Below are 26,123 nucleotides of genomic sequence, written 5' to 3' on the forward strand. Positions count from 1 at the left end.
GATAGATTTACCCTTTTATATTATAAAATGTTCTCATTTCCAGTAACAATTTAAAAGTCTATGAAAGTCTAAATTGCCTGGCATTAGTATATAGCCACTCCGGTTCTTTTTTGGTTACTGTTTGCTTGGTATATCTTTTCCCATACTTTTACTGTCAACCTATTTATGTCTTTGAACCTCAAGTGTGTTTCTTATAGAAAGCATATAGTTGGATCATGTATTTTTTTAAATATTTTATTTATTTATTTGAGAGAGAGTGGGGGAAGGAAGGAGCAGAGGGAGAAGGACAAGCAGACTCTGTGCTGAGCACGGAGCCTGATGCAGGGCTTGATCTCACAGCCCTGGACCTGAACCAAAATGAAAAGTCAGACACTTAACCAACTGAGCCACCCAGGCACCCCAGATCATGTATTTGTATCCATCTCTCCTATCTGTGCCTTTCAGTTGGAATATTTAATCTATTTACATTAATGCAAGTTACATTTAATTACTGATAAAATAGGATTTATGTCTGCTATTTTGTTATTTGTTTTCTATATATCTTATGTCTTTGTTATTTCTCTATTCTTCAATAAGTTACCTTCTTTTGTGTTAAAGAGATATTGTCTAGTGTAGCTTTTTAATTCTCTCTCTTCCTTAAAATATTCTTCTTTTACCTTTTTTTTAAAAGATTTATTTATTTATTTTAGAGAGACAGAGAGAGCACCAGCAGGGGGAGGGGCAGGGGGAGAGGGAGAAAGTGAGAGAATCTCAATCAGACTCCCCACACTAAGCATGGAGCCTAGGGGCTTGATCTCATGAGATCATGACCTGAGCCAAAATCAAGAGTTAGATGCTCAACTGACTGAGGTACCCAGGTGCCCCAAAATATTCTTCTTTTAAAATAATTTTCTTAGTGGTTAACTAAGTATTATAATTAACATCTTCATTCATAACATCCTAGTTCAGATTAATACCAAAATAATATCAGCAATATACAAAAACTTCATTACCTCCCCTTCCTGTGCTATTAATCATACAAATCATATATTTATAAATTATGTTTTCATCAACATAGATTTATGATTACTGTTTGATGTAGTTGGCTTTTAAATCAGATAGGAGAAAAAATGTGTTACAAACAAAAACTGTGTGTATACTTTCTTTTTATTTCTTATGTAGGTGACTTTACTGGTGGTGCTTTTTATTTCTTCATATGGATTCAAGTTATTGTCTTGTGTCCTCTAATTTCAGTCTGAAGGATTTCCTTTAATATTATTGTGGGATGGCTCTGGAAGCAACAAATTCTTTCAGTTTTTGTTCATCATGAAATGTCTTAATTTCTCTTTCATTTTTTTTTTTTTTTTAAGATTTTATTTATTTATTTGAGAGAGAGAGAATGAGAGAGAGCACATGAGAGGGGGGAGGGTCAGAGGGAGAAGCAGACTCCCTGCCGAGCAGGTAGCCTGATGCGGGACTCGATCCAGGGACTCCAGGATCATGACCTGAGCCAAAGGCAGTCGCTTAACCGACTGAGCCACCCAGGCACCCTCTCTTTCATTTTAAAAGATAGTTTTTCTCAGTTGACAGGTTTTTTTTTTTTTTTAGCACTTTTTATATGTCTTCCCACTACCTTTGGCCTCTATGATTGCTGATAAGAAATCAACTCTTAATCTTATTGAAGGTCTCTTATATGTGATAGATGCTTCTCTCTAGCTTTCAAGATTTGTTGTTTTTGTCTTTGAACACTTTGTGATGCATCTAGGTGTGGATCTCTAAATTTATCCTACTTGGAATTTGTTTAGCTTCTTGGATGTGTAGATTAATGTTTGTCATCAAATTTGAGTACATTTCTGGCCATGTATTTCTTCAAGTACTTTCTATCCTACTCATTTTCTCCTCTTCTTCTGGAACTCCCATTATGCGTATGTTGTTAGGTTTCATGCTATACCACAGGTCTCTCAGGCTCTTTGTTTTCTTTCATTCTTTTTTTACTTTTTTTTTTCTCTTCCTCAGACTGCTAACTCTTCTACTTGCTCAAATATGCTGTTGGGCACCTTTAGTGAGTTTGTCATGAGTCACTGTACTTTACAACTCCAAAATTTCTCTTTGATTTCTTTTATAATTTCTTTCTTTTTTTTAAGTTCCAAATTTTTATTAAGATAATATTTTTTATAATTTCAAAATTTTAAAAATCATCCCTATATATGCCTATATGTCTAATTACAATCTTTTTATAGTCTTGATTTGGTGAGACATTGTTCTCATTCTTTCCTTTAGGTCTTAAACATGCTTTTCTCTAGTTCTTTGAACATATTTAAAATAGCTGATTTAAAGTCATTATCTAGGGACACCTAGGTGGCTCAGTCATTTAAGTGTCCAATTCTTTATTTCAGCTTGGGTCATGATCTCAGGGTTGTGAGATTGAGCCCAGCATAGGGCCATGCTGTGCATGGAGTCTGCTTGGGATTCTCTCTTTCTCCCTCTCCCTTTGCACCTTTCCTGCTCACACACTCTCTCTCTAAATGATAACAATAGTGATAATAATAATAAATGAATTAATTAATTAAAAATAATAAAGTCTTTATCTTATAAGGCTAACATCTAGGTTTTGTAAGGGACATTTTACTTACAAAAAGGGGATTACTTTTTCCTTGTATTTTCTTGTTTCTTTACATGCCTTATAATTGTGTTGAAAATTGGACATGTTTAATAATATAATGTGGCAACTCTGGAAATCGGATTATCCCTCTCAGAGTTTGTTGGTTTTGTGGTTTGTTATCATTGTCCATTTGTTTGTTTCATTCCTTGTTTGAAATGATCTATGAAGTCTGTATTCTCTGTCATATTTGGGCACTGGAGTCTCTACTGGATTAGCTTAACTGTCACCTAATGACTAGACAGAGATTTCCTTAAATGCCTGGAACCAATAAGTCTCCCAGTCTTTGCCAAGGAGCTCTGCATACATTTTGGGGCACACCTTCAACACTCAGCTAGGCAGTTGCCAACTTTGCCTTAGCTTTCACTTCTTTGCTCAGAGCCTCAAGATCATCTAGAGGTGAGAGCTAAGGGCCTTCTCATATCTTTTCTGGGCATGTGGAGAGCCCTGGGCATACCCAAAGCTCTACAAATTCAAGTGTCCTTCTGGTTTCCAAGAATATGTCTGAGCTTTTCAAAGTCTGCTGTAGACATCTTATTTTCCAGTTTGTCTTTTTAAGTGTTTTGGTTAGTCTATTGTTTGCCCCAATTGTTATTAACAACCTCAGGTAGTTCCAAAGTTAGTCAATTGCCTCTACTTGTTTTAGACAAGCACCTTCAGGGAAAAGGCTTTTCTGACTCAGGTCAAATAAAGACAGACTTATAATGACTGGCTTCTAGGGAACTACAAGAAAGGTCAGATAACGTTATTTCCCTAGTAGTGATGCTCTGTTCTGCTCCCTTCAATGGCTGCCAGGATACTGGTTTCCACTGAAATTACGGGCTGTTGGATTTTCAAGGCTATCACAGAGGTGGACAGGGCAGGATAGGAATAGGGCAAGTTAAAATGTCACAAAGCTTGTTCTTCTTTCCAAGAGTCAGCTGTTTTTCTTAAATAACAATCCCTGAATTGCTGCTAACCTTTGGTTAATTCTGAATTCTGAAAAGTTGATTTTGACAATTTTTGCTAGTTTTCTGATTGCTTTTAGGGAAGAGAGAATTTTTGGAGGTCCTTACTCTGACATTTTTGTTAATTTCCAGGGTGTAGTGGTTTTAATTTGCATTTTGCTAATGACTAATGATGTTGGACACCTTTTCATGTGTTTACTTGCCATTTGTAAATTTTTGGTGAATTATCTATTCAAGTCTTTTGCCCATTTTAAAAATCAAGTTATTTCTTTGTTTATTATTGAGTTAAAGAATTCTTTATATATTCTGAATTTAAGTCCCTCATCAGATATATGTTTTGCATATAATATATTTTCTCCCAGTCTGTGGTTTGTATTTTTATTTTATTTATATTTTTAAAAATAACCACATAGGCATTTTTGCATATCATATAATTCACCTTTTCCAAGTATACTATTCAGTGATTTTTTTTAAGTAAAATTACCAAGTTGTAGAATCATCACCACAAATCAACTTTAGAAGATTTTCATCATTCCAATATAATCCCTCATGCATATTTACTGTTAATTCCGTTCCCTCTCACCCCTGCGCCAGGCAATCACTAACCTATTTTCTGTCTTTATAGCTTTGTCTTTTTAGGATATTTAATATAATGGAATCATACAATAATAGGTGGTTGCTTGTGTCTGGCTCCTTTCACTAGCTTAATGTTTTTGAGGTCCATTCATGTTTTTGGATGTATTTGGAGTGCATTCCTTTTTGTTACTGAATAATAATTCATTGTATGGGTATGCATACATTAACAATGTCTTTTGAAGAGCAAACACTTCAGCAATTTACCAAGGGAAATAAAAGCATGTGTCCGTACAAATTCTTGTATTCAAATATTCATAGCAGCTTTATTCATAATAGCTAAAAACTGTAAACAATCCAAATTTCCAAAAACTAAACATAAATAAATTGTGGTATGTCAATATGTTGAAAGACTACCCAGCAATGACAAGGAATCACGGATACATACAACTACATGAAAACAATCTCCAATGTATTATGTTAAGTGAAAGAAGCCAGACACAAAAGACTGTGATCTAATGATTCCATTTGTAGAAATCAAAAAGGCGAATTAGGCTGACAGAAAGCATATCAGTGATTTCAAAGAGCTAGTAGGTAGGGAGAGGATGAACCATACAGGGTACAGGAGAGTTTCTCAGCTGATGGAAATCTTCTACATCATAATTGTGGTGATGGTTACACCACTGTATAGTTGTCAAAATGCATTAAATTTTGGATGAACTTTATTGTATGTAAATCATACCTCAATAAAGCTGATTTTTTAGAAGATTTGCTTATTTATTTTAGAGGGAAAGAGAGAGAGTGCACAAGGTGGGGGCAGGGGGGCAGGCAAAGAGAGAGGGAGAGAGAAACCTAAGCAGAGTCCATGCTGAGCTTGGAGCCCAATGCAGGGCTTGAGCTCATGACCTTGAGATCATAAGATCTCAAGACCCTGAGATTCCAAGAGTTGGAAGCTTAACCTACTGCATTACCAGGCACCCCTAAAGCTGATTAAAAAAAATAATGATATGACTCTATTCTTTCTCCAGTTCTAACAAAAGCTCTATCTTCTGCCAGGTCAGTCTATTTTAGTACTTACTTAGAGGTTTCTGTGTTTAATTAAATGCCAGAAATTTCAGTTATGAATGATCATTTAGCCCTTCATTTTTTTATAACCATGGGAGTTGAATAAAATTTTTTCTAAAATAATTTGATAACATATATAAGTCAATCCAACTTCCAGATGGACTAAGTTTCCCTGGAAATGGCCCATACATTTCAGAGACATATAAAAACAAACTCAGTATGCACCAGATGTACATAGAGCAATGTGGATAGATCATAAAACATAGGGCTGCATTTAAAAAAAGAAGAAACAGAATAAGGTTTTATTGCCACACTATTTATGTCAACTAACAATACATGCATTTTATGTTTATGCACATGTTTTACTGGGTCATACAAATAAAAAGCCATCAGATACATTAGAACCCAGCAGGCAGGAATGTGACGAGGAAATGGGGATAAAAGGTAATTAATGAAAAAGTTAATTCAAATCAATCAAAAAGAGGTCTTATGCAGACCGAAGAGAGCATGCTATGATTTGAGGATTATGATTAATTAATTCCCCTCTGCATAAAATGTCCAAACCAAACAAAAATTAATATGTCCTTAAAACTAACAAAATCTCAAAAAACATATTTGGCAAGTTTTTGGATAAATAATGAAATTGCTTCATTTATCCAACTTACTAGTTGAAAATTTTCATTGGGGAAACACTCATTGTTCTTACTAATAGAATAACACAAATACAAAATGCTTTAACATGGTGATGTTCTCAGTCATATTCACTCAATGCTCTCTCAAATATCAGAAATCAAAAAATTAGGAAAATTTTAAAAAGCAAAGAGGAATTGAGCCAAAAAGACTTTTGAAGTAAGGGAATACAACCAACCTCAAAGCCAGGGAAAGTATAATATTCCCCTCTAGAGGATCATGTGGTAGACTAGTATATGGATCAGTATACACAATGGGTAAATATACATATCCATAGCATACTTGCTGAAATGAGGAAACACATCTATATTAAAATCATTAATTTAAACAAGAAAGAGAAATGTGGTCTTGTTTGTTAAGATGCCCAGGCTTCAAAGACAGAAATAACATTTTTGATGAAACATGGGAAGTACATAAATATAGTTTTCTAGTTCAGCATTATCCTTCCTTTTCAAATAAATCAGGAAAATCAATCACTTCATCTAATGTAAGTGTAAATAATTATGAATACGTACTTAATTTAAAAATCTGTTTTGAAAAAGGAGAAAAGAAAGGAGTATAATAAATATTTGATAAACTGAACTGAAAAGAGAAGGGAAATGACAGGTCTTAACTCTAGAAGGACCTTAGAGATTAACTTGCCTGAACTTTCATTTTATGGATATGGATTATAAAAAAAAAAATGTCCAAGAGGAAGAAAAAAGAATGTGAACTTCTGCTCCCATGTAAATGGTTCAAAGTTAGGTTAATTACCAAGGAATGAGTCTCTTAGGTTTGCTACTATTGCAGAACTGAGCCTTCAGATGGCCCCGTTCAGACACCCAGACAACCCCCTCTTCATCTAGCACTTCATCAGTTACTTGTGAGCCAAAAGCCTAACAATCCCAGACCCCCCTCCCTTTTTTCCAATATTCTTTTATAGAACAAAAAGAAGGCAGCCCTAGGCAGATATTAAGCATGTGAAGTTTAGATACTTCTAAACAGAAACAATAACCCACTGACATAAGATCGATTCTCAGTTCCTAAGGATTCAAAGGCTCTTTGACCAGAGTTTAAGCAGGGAGTGTTATATGAAAGAACAAAGTATTTGGAGCAATGTAAGTCTCAGATAACATTTAAGTCTAATATGCATATTTTGAGACTATTTCAATTTAGGACAGTTAGTAACAACCCTTTCCAACTCTTGTAAATTGCTACAGATGGGTCATTCCACCTTCCCTTCTTTGCAGAATGAGGACATATCATTCCATCATGCGCTTATGTTGCTCAGTGGAAATGGTAGAAATGGTCGAATGTATTCATTGCACAACTAAATAAAAGAAAAAAGATCACTTTTTGATTTTACCACCTCCACCCTTGCCTTGAGCCATTCTGGGACCATAATTTACTCTGAGATAATGTGTTTATTCCACAAGTATCTAAATCTGAGTGGCTTAGATCCCATTCAATCATACTTCAGACATATAAAAGAATGCATAGAAGAGTCCAGATAAACTAGTTAGAAAGTGCTATTCTAGATACCCCTACCCACTCCAGCCAACAACAACATAAATATATATACACATATATGTCGCAAAATTTATAAGGAAAAGTAGTCCTAAATACAAAGCAAATGTCAGTCACTTTCAAATGATCTACTTTGTTCTTTATCAATTCTGTCTCTCTGCAATTGCTTTTCTAGGAAGAGACATCACTTCCTGATCTTAAATGGCTCATGGCTAATACTAAAGGACAAAAATGAGCCAGCCAAATCACAACTACTGGTCACGTCATAGAATGAGAAATTGTAGTATAAACAGAGTCTAGGACAAAAGAAGAAAGCTTTCTTGTGATAAATATATCATAGGATATGCTGAAACACAGTGTCAAATTTACATGAATTTTTAAAAGAGTTCAGAAAATTACACATTCGCTAGACTTCTTTAAGCTATGTTTTCTATATTCCCAAGAGACATTAGTTAACTCTTGTCTGCTATCAGGAGTATTTCACTATGAAAGTCCAAGAAGTACTGATATAACGAGAGAATAAAAAACCAACACCCCAGAGCCTGGTATCATGGCATGTCGGTTCAAGCCCCAAATCTATCCCTTGAATACTAACTGTGTGATGTAGGCCAGATCACTTACCTCTTATTTTCTTGACTGAGATCATATCACTTGTGATTTTATATACTTCTTAAACTGTAAGTCCCTACTCAAATGCAAGGTGTAACTAATATTTTATTTATGACATATGTGGCTTAGTCTAATGCAAATGATATAGAAACCTTGAAAAAGATATAAATGTATGCTTCAAAAGGCATAATCTCCTTCCCCAGTTAAATGTTCCTTACTTCTATTGCATTCAAAGAGATATGAGGCTAGTGGACCAACACATGGTTTTCTGTAGTGTCACAGAATGGAAAAAGCTAAGGCTGAGTTGTTGGGAGTTAAAGCTACATAAGAAGATTGGAAAAATGACATAGAGTATGCTCAATCCCTTGGGAAGAAGCAAGAATGGTCCTAGGAATTACAAGAGGATTGGATTCCTTCCTGATTGTTGTTGGAGCGGCCTCAGCCAAGACAGAACAAGTTGGTCTTCCACAGCTGTGCTGCTTTGGCAACCAAAAGAGTTTTCTAGTTCACTGTCCTGATTACAACATAAAAAATGGAGCTGTCCACCGAGAAGTAGGCAATCTGCAGTGTAAACAAGTAGAGGACCTGGGAGCCAAATTCAAGGATCACCACACACCATGCAAGAGAGGCAAGTGTTTCAGGATAGTAGAAAGTAATTTGCTAACTTGGAAGTGCAGCGACAAAATTCTACTTTATTTATGCAATCTTTGACAAATCCAAACATGTGACTAAAAAGTAGAATTAATGGTCAAAAAGGAAGAGCATTGTCAAATGTTCCCAGCTAGAGTTTAAGTGGTATCCAGGGGCTTCCTCTTCCTCTCAACAGCAATAACATATTGTTGGCTCAAGAGAAGTTGTTATTTGCACAAAAACCTTTTGGAGAGTCCATGAAACAAAGTTGGTCAAGCGAACTCTTGAGATAAGGACCCTGCAAATGGTTATAAACATATGATCTGCATTACAGTTAGTCTTGGACAAAATGATCTTTATCAAATTTTGTCTTAAGTTTTTCCAACTCTGACATTCAAATATTCTTTTTGCTCCAAAAAGTTAATGTGCTAATAAGAGTTTTTTGAAATAGAGACAACTACAGAGATTATAGATGAACATTTATCTCCTGTTATCATAACACAGGTACAGTTTTAATAGAAAGGTTGAAGTAATATCTATTTTAATTAAGTTAAAAAAAAGAAAAGAAGTTTACTTCTTCTGAGAAAGCAAACTGGTATTTTTTTCTTTGATTTCCTTATACTTTGGAATGAAGGGCTGCTACTAAAACTTTCAATAAACCTTTAAAATAAACTATGCTATAAAGCAAATATTAAGTTAGGTCTTTAATGTCTTTAATGAGGCATTGTTTGCTATTTTATAGGCATTCTAAAATGATAATGGATCCCCTAGACACAGACTCTACTAGCATTGCCTTTCTGGGAACGTATATACTTTGTCAGACAGCATGGTATGTGGAAGATGAAGTGGGTCCCCACACTGTCAATGACACTAACAAGCTCTGTGCTCCTTAACTTCTCTTGATCTCAGTTTTCTTCACTGTGAAACTAACACACTTGAGGAGACTGTGTTCCTAATATTTATTTGTTCAGCTTCTAGATCATGTTTGGTGTACGTACGACTTGATGAACTCCCCCTGGAATCTGTAGCCCATTAGTGGCCCCCTCTGAACAACAGATTATTAAAAGTTCATACCAAGATTCCAGTATTCCAGGGTTGGTGCAAAGAAGAGGCATGGGAAGTAAAGACACACAGATCCTACTTACTTTTCAAAGAAATGTCTGATAATCAGCAAGCCAAAAGCATATGGGATTGTCATGTACAAATGAGAGGGTTTCACGAAGACGAGTCCATCGTGATCTTCAAGATCTGACCACTTAATTGTTGGAGGAAGCCAGAATCTTTCCAACCAAAACCATTCTTTAAATGTCTGAAACATTCTAGAGAGATGGAAAAATAATCTGTTAGACTTGTGAAACAAATACTTAAAGTTGAAATAACATTGAGTATTATCTCTTAATCTACCTAAGCCAGAGAGTTTTGAAAACAAGGCAAAAAGGGATCCTATTATTCAGTGGGTTTCATGACACTTCATTGCATTAAACAAGAATCACTCTGCCAATACTCTCAGGACAATTCTGGCTGTGGCATGGCCAACTTAAGTTTAACATACCACTGTTCACACTTTTGGCACAATGTACGTTAACATTATGGGTACGTATCTTCCTCTTCTATGACTCTATGGTATGAAAAATCATTTAATAATAATCTCTGTTACTTCAACATGCCCAAGGTCAACCTCAGGAAAGCTCCAAGTATGTATAAGTCTACATTAGTATCCTAAGAACTTCTCTAGGAAATAAAAGAACAAGCATATTTAATTTCATATTACAGTAAGTTCAAATTCGTCCATGTCAACAAATACTTACTGAGATTCTATTATTTGTCAACCACTGTGCTAGGCACTGAAAATACAAAGATTAAGAAAATGGCATTCTTGCCTTAAGGACCTTATAGTCTTGTGGACAAGGCCAGCCTGAATACCTAGATGATTTTGACACAACCTTTTTGAGGTACAATAAAAAAGGTACAGGGTGCTGTGGGAACAAGATGATAGACACTGAGCCCAGCCAGGAAGTGTCAGAGAAAGATCATTGGAACAGATGATTCTTGAGATGTCCTGAACAAAAAGGGGAGATAAACCAGGGAAAGGCAGGAAAATGGGAGAGGAGGGAATAGAAGTTTTAAGGAGGGAAAATGCTATGATCAAGTAACCAGAAACATGGAAGAAAACAGAATTAGATCTTCTAGTCTCATTGTTTAAGCATGAACAACTTTTAGTCTTGACATTTTGACCCTGAGGATGTTTTGATTTCATCTTTTAATAGCCAATCTGAGAAAGGAATCAAAATGTCCTCAGATTCACAATACGGAGGCTAAGAAACAGGAGTGGCGGGAGTGGGCTAAGGACAGAGAGAGCAGGAGGGCTCCATCAGAGGTGAGGATCAGAGGGTGAGGTCCTGACGTTAGAGATTTCCAAATTCAGATGAGGAATTCCAGAGTGTGGACCCTGATTCCCTTCAGAAATATCTATTCCACAAGCAACAGCTGAAGCCTGGTAAGATAATTCCTTGCTTCATTACGTCCCCCATCCACTGCTAAGAGATGAGCTCAGCCTGAAGTAGCACTAACTCAGTCACACCCACACCTGCAAGGCTTGTGGGCAGAAAGAGAAAGGCTGCCTTCTTTTTCATGTGTTCATCATTTCACTATAATTTCTACTCTGGGGGAGGGTGAGTCCCATTAAGACAGTTGCAAAATTGTGCAAATATGGTGGAATGAAGATCATCAAGAAAGACTTGTTGAATACTTCCTCTCTATCAGGCTTCGAGGCCACAGAAAGGAAAGAGGGTGATCCTGGACTCAGGGAACTTATGAGTGAGCCAGGGCTCATGTGGATCTGGACTCGGGAGGAGGCAGGGGGAGCAAGTGAAAGAATTGTCAGGAAGGGAGAATCACACACTTTGGTAAGGGAACTGGGGATTCAAGCTCAGTTGGCTGGGCCATCTGACATAACTGACTGAAAGAAGAGATGAAGAGAGGAAATCTGTTTTGAATGCACAGCCAGATACAGGCCTACACCTTGAGTCAAACTCCAGCTGAAATTCAAACTTCCTACAGATCTCAGAAACCAACTCTGGCCATGGGAGTCTCCCTGTAATGGGCAAATCTTGGCCTTGACCCGCATCACATCAGAATGAGCTACACCTGCAAGGGCAAAGATATATATATATTTTTTTTCACCTAAAAGTTTGCCTCAGCACATTCATTACTTGATTGGCTCCAGATTTAATAGTCTAGGGCTCAGGGAACAAACAGCAAGGGTGATGAGTTGGTTTTTCTCTTGATATTGGTATAACAGTTGTTACACAAAAATAGCTTGCTAACTCCTAAAATGCGACTCCAGGCAGCACAGATTATTTTGTCCAGAATGTAATATAACTAAATAAATAGTTTACAGTGGTTATGTAAGGGTTGCCACTCTAAATAATGCCCTCGTGCATCATATGCAAGCAATGAATCGAGATCCATTAAAAGCCATAATAATGTTAATACCCCACAGCCTAAAACATTTAAAGGGAAATAGAATACAGAAGTTGAGGGTGGCCCCCTGGAAATGTAGTTCCGACTGAGAAAAAAATAAATCTAATTATTTATTTTCTTTAGGTGCTGCCACCAAACATCAATTATTGCTGTTAATCAAAACAATTAAGAATCCCTTCTTCACATCATATACAAAATTTAACTCTAAACAAAGCACAAACCTAAACATAAGGGCTAAAACTTTAACACTCTTAAAAGACTAGGTAAGAGTAAATAGTCATGACCTTGGTTTAGGCAAAGCCCCCTTACATATGACACCAAAAACACAAATGACAGAATTAAGAGAAATAGATAAATAGGACTTCATCAAAATGAAAGCCTTTTGTGTGCCAAGGAACACCATCAAGAAAGTGAAAAGACAACCCACAAGATGGGAGAAATACCTGAAAATCACACATCTGATAAGGGATTTGCACTTAGGATAGAGTAAGAACTCTTGCAATCCAATAAGAAAAGGACAAATAATCCAATTCAAAAATGGGCAAAGAATCTGAATTTGAATTATTTCACAAAAGAAGACAGACAACGGCCACTAAGCTCATGAAAAAAATTCTCAACCTCATTTCCATTGAGGGAAATGCAAATCAAAAGCACACTCGGAGGACTGTTCACACCCACTAGGATGGCCATCATCATGAAGATAAGTGCTGGCAAGGATGTTGAGAACATGGCTGGTGGGAAAGTGAAATGGTACAGCTGCCATGGAAGACAGTCTGGCAGTTCCTTGAGATGTTAAACGTGGAGTTACCATATGACATGTAAGCATTTGAGAGAGTATTCAAGGGGATTGAAAGGATTCATGCTATGACATGGATGGCTTTTGAACACATGCTAAGTAAAAGAAGCCAGACACAGAAGGTCACATAAGCATGTGATTCCATTTATATGAAATGTCCAGAAGAGGTAAATCCATCGAGACAAAAAGTAGATTACTAGTTCCTCAGGGTGTATGAAGGGAGTGTGGGGAGAAATGGGGAGTGGCTGATGATGGGTACAGGTTTTCTTTTGGGGGTTATGAAATGTTCAAAGATTAAAATGTGGTGTTGGTTGCACAACCATGAATATACTAAAAAACGTTGAATCGCACACTTTAGATGGGTGAATTGGATAGTCTGGGAATTACATCACAAAAAAGAAAAAAGAAAAACTGTTAAAAAGCCTCCTCAGTTTCATCCCTTTTAACCCAGAACTCATCCTGAACTTCATGCTAGAGCTTCCCATTATTTCATTTATGGGGCTTAAGTTTTACCCCTCAAATTCACCTGTGTCCACGAACCCAGAAAAGTAATTAAGTGAAGGAAAGACTATATCCAGATTCAGATTTCAGCATGATTGAAAGTTCATGACTTTCTGCGGGAAAGAAATAGCATGCTTTACAAAGCAAGAACAGATTAACTCTCCTGAAGGAGAAGTGACTCTCCTAGCTGATAGCCTCCCTGGGTGTAAGGGTATTTGGTAGACATCCACAAGCTGACATTTTAGCTCTAGCAGTGGGCTTTAAAAATCCAGGCTACGCCTCTAGCCAGCTTCTCTACCATCCTGTTATTTCTCTCAGGATGAGGTCAGAGGCTAAACAGAGAAAATGAGCTGAAGAGAACTGGGGCCAGCAGTCTCCAATCCTCTGGGCCACTTCGGTTTACTAGCAGGAAACAAATCACAGTCTCTCAGTCTCCCGCTAGCTGCTCCTAAGGCCACACGCCTGTGCCAGCACGTCTAGCCTCCTTCATAGCCTCCTTTTCCTGACCCTAATATACTGGACGTGCCATTTTGGAGGTAGCCCAGCATCCGGCTCTCAGAGCAGCAGGGGAAATCACCACTGTGGGGGGAGTTGGTGCACCTTTCCCACTGTGAGAGCCAAGGTGGACCATCCTCCATCTGCTGACAGTTGGCTGGGATGGCCTAGGCTTGGCCAGTTGGATGCTTTCCTCAGGACAGTGAGTCTGGAGCAGACAGCGATATCCAATATCCAGCAACAGCAGATGGCATCCTGCTTAGGCTGCTGCTGCTGCTGCTGAAGACAGTTGTCATCTCTCAGCTTTTTGGCCTTCCTGACTGCCCTGGTTTCATGGTTTCCACTGTCATTCAAGTCTGGTCCACCAGCCTTCCTTCAGGGCTGTGAGTCCCTTCCGATGAAGTCCTTTGCTTAAGATAGTAAGAGGTGGATTCTGTTGCCTCTAACCAAGAGGTCTTAAATGGAGAATAAGGAACTGGGGGCATTTGTCAGTTCCTCCTTCTGATCTCATCTTGCTGACAATGGGCACTCATGTATCCCCTTTCCTCTGCCCCCCCCCCCGGTATTTTTGCTCCTATTCTGCCTAAGTTTCAAATCTCACAGTGACATTATTAATAGTCACCACTTAAGATATTTTCCAATGTAAAAGAGGGTGCTGGCTTCTTTGACACAGCCTTAAATAGGTGCTTGGTAGATGACAAGACATTTGCCTACCCAGCGAGTAGAGCAATACCTTTATGCCGTGTTAACTAAGTATCACAATATTTCAATAATAACGGGGGGGGGGAAGGACATTAGAAAATACTGACACAGGGAAGTACCTGCATTTTTTCAGAGCCCACAGGTGACTGCTCTAAGAACAGTCCTGAGCATTTGCAACAATGAATCTGTCATTCAAGGCCCCTTTCCCCGCGGCTCCTTCACTTCTTGGACAGTCGGAGAAGCCCACTGATTCTCACAGTCAGTTCGTAGCCCACCTCTCATTTTGATTCTAGGCCTTTCTGGCAAATGAAATATTGTCAGCTCTGTTGACGACTCTTCCATCTCTGCTTGGTATGCTTTTTAAGCAAAGGTATTTATTTACTCCTTGACTACTCCCAGCGCTTTTTTTTGTTTCCTCATCAGCTACTCAAAAGTCCCCTTTTCCCATCCTGTGTCCATTCTCTAAGTACCACAACTCTTATTTATATAAAAATATCTGAAGGAACTGTACTATTTACATTAAAAATATCTGATGCTCTTTTTAAAAGTAAGAAATATGTGCAAGGGGGCACCTGGGTGGCTCAGTCGTTAAGCGTCTGCCACCAGCTCAGGTCATGATCTCGGGGTCCTGGAATCGAGCCCCGCATCAGGCTCCCTGCTCCTTGGGAAGCCTGCTTCTCCCTCTCCCACTCCCCCTGCTTGTGTTCCCTCTCGCTGTGTCTCTCTCTGTCAAATAAATAAATAAAATCTTAAAAAAAAAAAAAGAAATATGTGCAAGAAAAATACCTTCGGTTATTTCTTTATACTTTGCGGAAGAATCGGTATTAGAGGTGGCATTACAGCCCAGCTGTGTTTTCCCACCTGCCAATACTGTGGAAGTTTTAAACCCTATTTTCAACTCCAGCTGCCAGTAGTTTGCAGGAAGACAATCTCCCTAATGTAGGTTTGTATGACTCATTATTTTCTGACCTCATGGATACGGAACCCAACAGGGTGAAGGAAGCCTGTTGAGCCACTTTCTCAGATGAACACCATTAAATTTGACCTTAGGACTGAAGAAATAAAACCATCTGGGCCACAAGTTTATCACTATTCGAAGCAACATTTTTGCAAAGTACAAAAAAAATGTGGCACTCGAACCCTTGCTGAGGTAAGAACTCTGAGTCAGGCTGAAGTTTTGGGCCAATTATGAAATTCTGGTAATTATCCATGCAATACCTACTGTAAATAACCACATCACCTTAGAAGATAACTCTACAGAACATATCTCTATTTAGTCAGAGGAGGGTGACAAGAGAGTGTCTCTACAGAACAGAACACAGCTCTCCGAGAAAGGCCAGTGACAGGAAGTGGGAAATTAGGCAGACAACTCTAATTGAATTAAAGGTGTATTTCGGAGTGATAAAGCAAAAGAAGGACACGTTGGAATCAATGCTCATGATCTGAGAGTATCATTATGGTTGGAGGAGGTGAGTTGGCAAGAGCTTTGGAGACTGGGTGACCAGCTTGATTATGGTGGGATCAGGGTTCCCTAGTGACAGAAAGGCAGCTCCAGAAGAGCAAGGACCTTGCCTGGCTTGTTCACTGTTGTATACCCAAGGCTTGCCACACAGTAAACACTAAACAAGTATTTGTTGCATTCAACAGAAGGGTAACCGAGGCTGGAATGGACTTTTGAACACTCCAGGAGTGATGCTCTAGCCAAAAATGGTATCTAGTTTAATTATCTACAAACAATCTCATTTTTATCAGTTGCAAAACAATTTTTAAAAATTTGGTTTAAGGGTATCAGGTAAACATGTTTATCTACATTTCATCTGTTTGTGTTCTCTTTGGAATGAACTCTACCAACTCAGCCAAAAAAACTGGTTATGCCTTCAAGATAAAACACAAAGGAAAACATTAGCAGCTACTTGCTTCCTGTCAATAGTGTAAGGACTGAGCCGAACTGTAAATTCCAATTCTAAAAGCATTTTAAATTATGCCATTTCAAATGGGTAAGACAATGCAAATGATAGGGCAACTTACCTTTGAGGGATATTTACTATGATTGAGTTAGTGCATTAAAAACCTATAAATGCCTGGGCTTATCGTAAGAAAAACAAACCAACAAACCCTATACTTTGTGTAGAGAAGTAGTTAACTTGCAACAAGATAATAAGTAATTCTCTCATTTTAAATTTTACCATTATAACAGTTTAAAGCCTTGAAGGAATTCAAAACAGACCCACAGATTAAAAAAAAAAAAAAAAAGAACAATTCAGTGTATTTGCAAACAAAACCAGGTGTCACCTCAAAGATATCATTGAGGGGTATCAGGATGTCCTGAGTTTCCAATCATTCTGCCTTTTAGTTATAGTCCCCCCTATGCCCCTGCCCCCAGGTTTTACCTGGGCATGTTACTGCCCTGCCATGTGAGACAACATTTCCCAACGTTCTCTGTGCCTAGATGTGGCCGTGCATGACTACATCTGGGTCAAAGGCACAGCAGTGACATTGATTTGAGTAATCTCCTTAAATACCAAGCTGTGTGTCCTGGCTTCTTTCTTTCTTCCTTCCTAATAACTGAAAATAGGATGACACAGTATAGGAGCAATCTTTGAGGCCAATTAGCCCATTTTCACATATCTAGACAGTTACATACAAGAGAAATAAACTCTTACCTGCTGTAAGTCATTGAATTTTGAGTCCTTTTTGTTTTAAAAGCTTAGATCATAGTTCTAACATATAGGGGAAAATATGAAGGAGAAGTAAATAAGTACTATATTGCTGTATTGTATTACATTGTTTCCAGGCAGGTTATAAAATCTGGAGACATCTGCTCATCAAAATACTGTTTAGAGAATAAAAAGGAGACCTACAGACTGGGAGAAAATATATGCAATATTTGCAGTAGGAAGCAACTGTATCTACAATATATAAAGAGCTCCTGAAATTCAATAATAAAAAAAAAAATCAGGGGACTTCTTCCATAAGTCATTTGGGGGCCTATATCTCCATTAATATTCTGCCTACTGGGGAGCATTCTAAGTATTTGCTCTGCCTTCAGGGCTTCTTGTGCCAATTATCAATTTATTGCCTCTCAAATCCCAAATTCACTCTTTTTACCTGCTGTGTGAAATGGTCTGGCCCATTTCCTATTTTCCCTTTGCCAGCTAACCCTGGAGCTCTGTCAGTAGAGGACGGTGGAGAGACATTGCAGGATGAAAGGGTTTTACTTCCTGACTCTGGTACGTTCCCAGGATGGTTCCAGGAGCCCCCAGCAGCCAGCAGATTCTACTGGCACCCCCCTTAGGAGTTTTGTAGCAGAGTTCCTCCAGTGAGACACTTTACAGTGAATAGCCCTCCCCAGCACCCCAGAGGGCAGATATCTGGCAAGTTCCAGGGGGCTGCTTTCCAGACTATTCTGCTGATATTAGGGGTAACTCCTCTGTACCTTCCCCAACTGGTCTGCCCCTCAAGGGGGTCCGTGCAGGGTGGTGTTTCCTTGCACGCTCTAGCTCAGCCCCAAGGGTTATAAGTTTCCTATAGCAGTGATCCCTAAATTCTATAGAGTTCTTCCTATTGGCCAATGCTTCATTTCTCCAATCTTGATTGATGGAAAAGTCCAACCTTCTGTGCTTAATCTAATACTAATTCATGAAAGCTCAAGTTATTCTGAAAAAGTTAAAAAAAAAATCCTCTGAAGTTCAAATGAGAAGGGTGAGTCTTCTCATTTTTCCCTTCTAGTACTGTGTGCAGAGTTTGCTTGTAGATTAAATGATGACTTGAGATGCCAGGAAGATGTGCTTCTGTCCCTTTATTCCTATCTCCATTCTAAAACTTAGGTTAATGTCTCCAGGAGCCACCTATCACTTTCTACCAGGGCAATAATTCTTCCCTGTTAGTAAACATAATTGGGATATTTTCCCAGCAAAACTAATAAATAAACCCCTAAAATGCCAGCTAGGCACTTGGCATCTGTATGGGGTCAAGTTCTCTTTGAAGCCAGGGCTATCCCCTAGTGCTATTCTCTTCAGGCCATGTTTCTCTTGGCTCTGTAATAAAATTTCACAATATGCCTTGATCTAGGGTCCTAACTTAAATCACCCCTTCCTAACTTAAATATTGAGCCAACGAAGTTTAATTCCTAGAAAATCACAAGTTACTGTTTGCTGTTGTGTGCAGAAGAAACCCCACTTGGGAATGGCTCTGCCAGAGGCTTGCTGTCCTAAGCAGCCCCAGCCTCCTTTGGAGGCAGGTCCTCAGGGCCCTACCCCATCTCTGCACACTCCTCTAAAGGAGAAGCTTGTAACCAGCCCCCAGGCCATTGGGCCCCCCTGTCTACTTTTCCAGGCTTGTGCCTCCCTTCCCCTTCACTTTGAGATCCCACAAGCCAGGTCTGCTTTCTGACTCTTGAGCACAAGACAAAGTTCTTTCCTGCCTTCAGGCATGTGCATTAACTATTCTTTCTACCAGACACCTTTTACCCATTTTTACCCAAATCTCTCCTCCTTATCCTTCAAGCTTCAACTTAAGCCTCCCTAAGATCTCCTTCCAGACTTTCCATGACCCCTTCTCCCCCACTGCTCCAAATCTAAACAAAGTACTGCCATCATTCTGTGTTCTTTTCCTTCATAACCTGTAGCAAATGTGTAATTATATGTTTGTATGTTGATCCGATTGAAGTCCGGCCCCCTCCTCAGACTTCAAGATGCAGGAGAGTGGGCATGATACCTGTTCTGCTCACAACAGCATCCCTAAGTTGGCGTACCATAAGTGTGCAAACAGTAAGCGCTCAACAGATATTAAGGGAGTCAGTATACAGCACGGTGGTCAAGCGCATGGGTTTTGGAGCCGGATTGCCTGAGTTTAAGGCCTCGTTTTGACACTTCAAGAACCATGTGCCCTCGGACAACTAACTTAACGTCAGTTTCTCCATCTACAAAACAGAGGTGATAACTGATAACTTCCCTGATAGGGTTGTTAAGATGATTAAGTGAGTAAATATTTGTAAATCACTTTATCACGTGCCTGTTAAATGATCAATTGGAGTCAAGCGTTAAAGACCATTTGCCCTTCTAAAGAGAGGAGCTAAATGAACTTTCAGGTCCTAAAATTCTATAACTGACACCTGTTAAATTAAAAGAAGTTATTTAAAAATAATATACAGTGCTGTGATATAGTTAAAACTTTTACATTTTAAAAACAGCATAAATGATACCACCCCTTAAGGTAACCAAATTTTAGGAGTCACTAAAATGTTCAAGCCTACCTTGGGATATATGTGAAACTGGGCAAAAAATATGTGTAAGCTATAGTTAATAAATAATACTTCAGTGTTCATAATAATGATTTTTTAAAAATCTGGAATGTTTAAGTACATTTTGAAATGTTAACTCTATGCAATAACATTCAGCTAATACTAAAAATTATGGTGAATTTTTTTACCAACATGGGAAGAGTTTAGAAAAAACAAAATTCAAAATTATATCTATATTTAATTATATGATGGCATATGATTTCATTATTATACTACTTTATACATATACATCTAAACGTGTGTGTGTGTGTGTGTGTGTAAAAGCAAACTGAAGAACACATGAAAAAAGGGCAAAATTCTTAGTGTTGAAAATTTTTAAATTATTGTTACTGTTGATAATTTGTTACTATTGATCCAATATTAGGAAAATTTATAATTGATTTCTTATTAATGATTCGAGTCAACAAAGGTACATTTTGTTCTAAAAATCATACAATCATCCAGTCGAGCCCTATTGATATGAAGAAACAGTCCCAGGAAAAATACAGGTGCCTTGTCCAAGCAAATCCAGGAAAGCCAGTGTTTTCCCAATACACACACAGGTGCCCCTTACTAAAAAGTGTTATTAAGGTGATTTATTTTGCATTAATATTTTGAGACAGTAATTTTTTCATGTAAATGTTTCATATAGAAAAGCTAATACCTGATTTGAAGTAAGGCAAGTTTGTTACCTACATAAAATTTCTCCCAGCCTTCTTCTTATACAAGCAAAAGCTAACTACCAGAATCTTTTGTATTCTAGCAATTTCAGAGAAGATAGAGTGTGTTTCCATAGTCAGTCGAAAGACAGGATCTTGAGGTCTATCTATAAACTGACTTCAGGGGCACCTGGGTGGCTGAGTTGAGTGTCTGACTCTTGGTTTCGGCTCAGGTCATGATCTCAGTGTCATGAGATCGAGCCCCGCGTCAGGCTCTGCACTCAGCGGAGCAGGGGACCCTGCTTGAGATTCTCTCTCTCCCTCTCTCTGCCCCTCCCCCCTCTAAAAAAGTAAATAAAAAATAAATAGATTTAAAGTGACTTTAGATTCCGAAGGTAATAAACGTAGGACAGAAAATGCAGTTTAAGGAGGCAGTATTCACCAAAATGTCATTCTTCCAGACGCCTCTTCACCTTTATCACATCTCTGCTATATCTCTGCCCCAGTTGCTAATTGAAAGAGATTGCCAAAGACCAGCTCAAGGCCAAGAAAGAGGTAAGTGACCAAGGGAGTTTACTTAGACTGGTAACATGGATAGGAACTTGCAGAAAAACAGGTGTGACTGAAATCAGTAGGATGTGAAGCAAAGTTACAGAATAGATAAGTCTTAGAAGGATATAAATCCTAGGGTTCAAAGAGAACAGATCTAAGCTGGTTGGGAGGGACTCTATGAGAAAGTTACACAGGATCCACTGTTCATAATTCTGCCTTCAAAGGCAGAATTCCCTTCCCTCTTTTTTTTTTTTTAGTTAAATTTAGAAATCTACAATGTAAATTAAGAGTTGGGTAACTAAGCAATGCTGTTGCAATGTAAAGAAATGTTAACCCAATTAGCATCACGTCAGCATCTCCTTTCCAATTGCTATTAAATATTTTGCTCCTCTCCATCAAGTCCTTCCTCACAAGCTCTCCTCCCTGGTCTGGTGAGTCACACATCTTGCTCCACAAATTACCCTGTTATTAGTCTCAGGCACAAGTGAGTGATGTAGGCGAGAGCAAGGGGGCTGGGAACCTTGCTGACAGTGACTCACTCACAGAGGAGCCTAAGGAGAGGCCCTGATTCTGCCTCAGTTCTCCCATCTGAGAGATGAGAGGATTGACCTAGAGTCTGCAAAGCCCCCCTGGGGATAGCGGAAGGGTGCTGTAGGAGCTTTCCCACCAGGTAGTCCCAGGTAAGAAGAGTCAGCAAGACTGCCATACACACTGCAAGCCTGTAATTGATGAATAAAATCAAAAATGAAAAAAAAAAAGAATGTAGTGCTTCACATACCACCTCAAACAGCCGAAAAACTTGAGAAAGAACTATGGCTTTAGAGTAAGAAAGCCCAGGTTTGAGCTCCAGCCCTGCCTCTTAAAACTAAGTGACCTTGGGAGGCGGGGTGCCTGGCTGGCTCAGCAGTTGGGTGCCAGACTCTTGATTTTGGCTCAGGTCATGATCTCAGGGTCATGAGATGGAGCCCCACTTCAGGCTCCATGCTCAGTGGGGAGTCTGCTTGGGATTCCCTCTCTCCCTCTTCCTCCACCCCTCCCCCTGCTCTCTCCCTCCGGCCTCCCTCTCTCTAAAATAAATAAATCAATCTTTAAAAAAAAAAAAAAAAACTAAGTGAACTTGGGCAACTCAGTCTCTCTGAATTCTTTGCTGTCTCACTTGCTCAATGGTGCGAATTCTACCTTTCACAAAGACCTATCGCAGATTAAGAGTGATTCGGTATGTAGAAACTCCTGAACACAGTAAAGTCCTGGAGCTATGTTATGGAGTCACATTATCTTATTATCTTCACCTTATTGGGTCTGGGCAAGAATCCGATGTCAGGCGGGTTTAAACAGTAAGATTAAAGGCTAAGTTTAAAAAGATTCCCCAAGGGAGAGTAACGGGTCACGCCTGCCCCTTCACAGGTACATTCTCCCCACGATCTCCACATCTCTCACTGCGGGGGAAAGAACTGGTTTCATATCCTAAACAGAAAACCTAGGGACAGTTCTGGAGAGTCTGTACCACACAGTGTCATCTAGTTCAGACCTTGCGGATGATCAGACTCACCTGGGGTGATACCCAGACTAACCCCCCACAACACCCTGGGGTAGAATTTCTAGGACAGGACATGCGGGAACCCAAGGACTACTGGCTTATCGAGGAAGAGGGGTTTGGGACTCTTAATGCCCAACCTCACCCCTTTCCAGCTACCTGAGCTAGGACAGCACATGACTTTCTTCCAAGCCTGGAATGCCTCATCCATAAAATAGGAATAGTATTTTCTATTTCTGTACAGTCTAGGTCGGGATTAAATAAGGTCATGTGTCTAAATCACTCCGTGCAACGTGGGGCAGATAGTGAGTGCTGTAGGTGTTAGGACTGTCACTATTTACATTTCCTCATCAATGGCACCACGGACTTGCAGGTGGCCCAACACTCAGCCCTCATTCACTGATTTCCGACAATCCCCTAGTCAGTGTGAAGGTCCCCCAGACCGAGTGTCAGAAAGGCACTTCTGAGGGATGAATGTAACCACCTGACAGGGTAACTCATTTCCTCAGTGACAGCAGGATTTCCTTCATCACTGGAACCCGACCAGGGCAGTATCAACAAAGGAATCATTTTGCAAAAGATAGTAAAACCTACAGAAGGGCGTGGGGCCACCTCTTGATCAAGAAGGAATTTCGAACATCCCTCTCACAGAGGAGGAGGAAGCCGAGTTACTTTTAGGGAAGGACTTGGGGTTACTAAGGCACACTGATGAAGCAAGCCCCAAAGTTTAATGTTTTAAAAATATATGCTTATGTAATAGTTAAAGGCAGGGCTTCCGGTCACAGCCTGCTGCCCCTGCAGAATGAAGCAGTCTTTGGAAAAACGAGATGACAAAGATTCTAGTAATCTTCAGATGAGGGTGAGGTGCGGTAGGCGGGGGCAGGAAGAGTAGAGGGCAGGAAAAAAAATCTCAATTGCTCATTCTCAACAGCTTTCTTCACTGACCCTGAAATCACAAAAAAAGTTAGAAGGAGAAAAGGCAAGATTTCCTTACGGCAAGAACTGCTGGTGTGGGGCTAGGAGATTAGCACCTGCTGGAACAGTCACTGTTTGCTCCCTTGAGTAAATAGGGATGGGTCATCTCTCTTCCTTGGCAGGGAGAGCCGCTTCCTCTGTCCATGGCCACTAGTCCTTGCTATTGATTCACCATAGGAAAATAATTCATAAGATCTCAAAACTGAACAGAATGAGTCATTCCTGTCCAGTCCCGGTCTACTGCAAGAAGCCCCTTAAAGAAAAAAAACATATGTATAACGCCCAGATTTTAAGTAGCTAGGGGGAGAGACAGAGACAGAGACACAGACAGAGATCAAGAGAGACAGAGACAGAGACTTATGCAGGGCATCTGCAAAAGGGAAATATTTCACTTATTCATTTTACTGTTTTTGATGAATGATTAAACCCATGGCTTCAAACTTAGAGCTATTTTGCCTGCAAAAGTGTCTGGAAGGAAAACATCCTGGGTATATTGTATGAAAATGTAACACATTATTTAAAAATAAAAATTTTGGGGCACCTGGGTGGCTCAGTTGGTTAAGTGTCTGACTTCGGCTCAGGTCATGGTCTCAGAGTCCGGGGATCAAACCTCCATCAGGCTCTGTGCTCAACAGGGTGTCTGCTTGTCCTTCTCCCTCTTCCTTTGTCCCTCCCCCCCCACTTGCCCTCTCTCTCTGATAAATAAAATCTTAAAAAAATAAATAAATAAAAATTTCCCTAAGTTTCCAGACATTTCAAACATTCTTTCCAAGAGAGTATCCTTAACTTTCTCTCCAATACATTTTTATGTAATTTTCATTTTGGTCTCTCTGATTTCTGTCTATCAATGCAAATCAATGCTATGAATGAGAGAAAACACTGTGCTAACATATATAGAGTTTCCTACGTCAGGGCCACATCTTGCGCATGGCCAATTCTTTTTTCCCTGGGGGACATAGGTCGAACATGTGTCGATGTGATTTTCTGGCTACTCCTCTATTGATCCTGATTTGGGGAATCCGGGTTCCTCAGTCTTCTTTTTTAAAGTCCTTTCTCTTTAAGCTAAGATTTATCGGGTATTTCCCCAAATTTTTTCTGCCACGAAATATAGTTGGCAGAAGTGCTAGTGGGAATGACTAGTCTGAATCAGGTGAAGCAGGACCACGTGTGATCCTAGAGAAGAGCAGAGGTGGGACTGGAATAGAGATGACCCACAGGGCAGGTTGCCGGCTCCACGTGCTGTATGAGGGGATTCAGAGTTCCTCCTCTGTGTCGGTCCTGTTAGTGACATTTCAATATGGATATCTCAAGGTCATTGTGAAAGAGAGGCATGCTCTGAAAGAAAGTGAAGGCGAATGGAAGGATCACATGATATTCAACAGCAAGTATCTCAGGTGCAAGCATTGTCTGAAACATACATAAAATCAACTCCTCTAAACTTGTGTCCAGTCTCTTAAAATATACCAAGAGATCCCTAGCGGAGCCGCAGTGAAGTCCTTTTGTTCAAGGTGGGGAGGGAGAGCCCTGGATGCTTCTCTTCCCTGCCACGCAAAGCTGTTTCTCAGTAAATTTGTCTTCCTGTTAGTTTACAGGGTCGGGAATGTTACTCAGCTGCCACCTTACGAAATCTGAGCAATTTCAACCTTGCCACGCTGTTAGGTGGAAGTTTCCAGGGCGTGGTGGTAAAGAGGAGTCACATTTACATATTCCATAGCAATTCTGAGACTGCTCAGCCTCTGTCGCTCTCTCATGCATCTCTCAGTGATCTCATTAAGCACGGACTGTGTGCAGAGGGCGCTGAGCTTCAGGCCCAGGAGCAGCCCCACCCTTACACGTTGGCCTTGTTTGAAAAGACCCCAATCTGGCCTTCCTCTGGCCATACCTCTCTCCCACTGGCTGAGGAGTCCATAGACCCAAGGCTGCCTGCCCACCCACACACCATACCCCCTTTCTAGACTTGCTAGGGGTACCCAGGACCCTAGAATTCCCTGCCTAAACCCCTCCAAGACCAATTCCAAGGCCTGCATGGACCCTCCGCCAGGTCTGTCCTCTGAAAAGTGACAGCACAATATACCCCTAGGCCTAGGGATGGCCAACAGGAGACTGTTGGGGAGGAGACAAAGAGACTCACACTTGGACACACAGACACACCGAGGGGTCTGCACGCACGTGCACTGGGCTTCTAGCCAAGCAGGACAATTCTGGGGCTGGGAAGGGGGACAAGGCCAGGCTGAGGGCCAGACAACTCCACATGTCCTCTTGCCCTGGGCCCCTCCGGTGTGAGGGGCGGGCCTGTCCACAGGGCCTCGGGGTAGGTGTGCAACTCCAGAAGCCCCAGGAATTCTGGAAGCCAAAGACGGATTCAGGCTGAGCAGCCACCAGCCGCTGGCAGCATGACCAACACAGAAATCCTCAGGTAACTTCCGAAGGTCCAGCTCAACCACTCCTCCCCAGAGAAAGCGCCTTCTTTGTTAGCAAAAAGTAGTT

General features: G+C 39.9%; 1 protein-coding gene across 4 annotated transcripts in view; it reads right to left on the reverse strand.

Moving 5' to 3' along the window:
• CERS3 (ceramide synthase 3) overlaps window positions 1-26,123 on the reverse strand; it is a 100,403-nt gene that overhangs the window by 65,570 nt on the left and 8,710 nt on the right. For 3 of the 4 annotated variants that reach the window (XM_078078958.1, XM_036091862.2, XM_078078957.1), the window contains one exon: window positions 9,804-9,977. In XM_078078958.1, the coding sequence (XP_077935084.1) occupies window positions 9,804-9,976 (173 nt within the window). In that variant the 5' untranslated portion in view covers window position 9,977. Of the gene's footprint in view, window positions 1-9,803; window positions 9,978-23,655; window positions 23,789-26,123 lie in introns of those variants that run through there. The other variant, XM_036091863.2, reaches the window with a different exon arrangement.

This window comes from Halichoerus grypus, chromosome 8 (genome assembly GCF_964656455.1).
Source record: "Halichoerus grypus chromosome 8, mHalGry1.hap1.1, whole genome shotgun sequence".
Classification (NCBI taxonomy): domain Eukaryota; kingdom Metazoa; phylum Chordata; class Mammalia; order Carnivora; family Phocidae; genus Halichoerus; species Halichoerus grypus.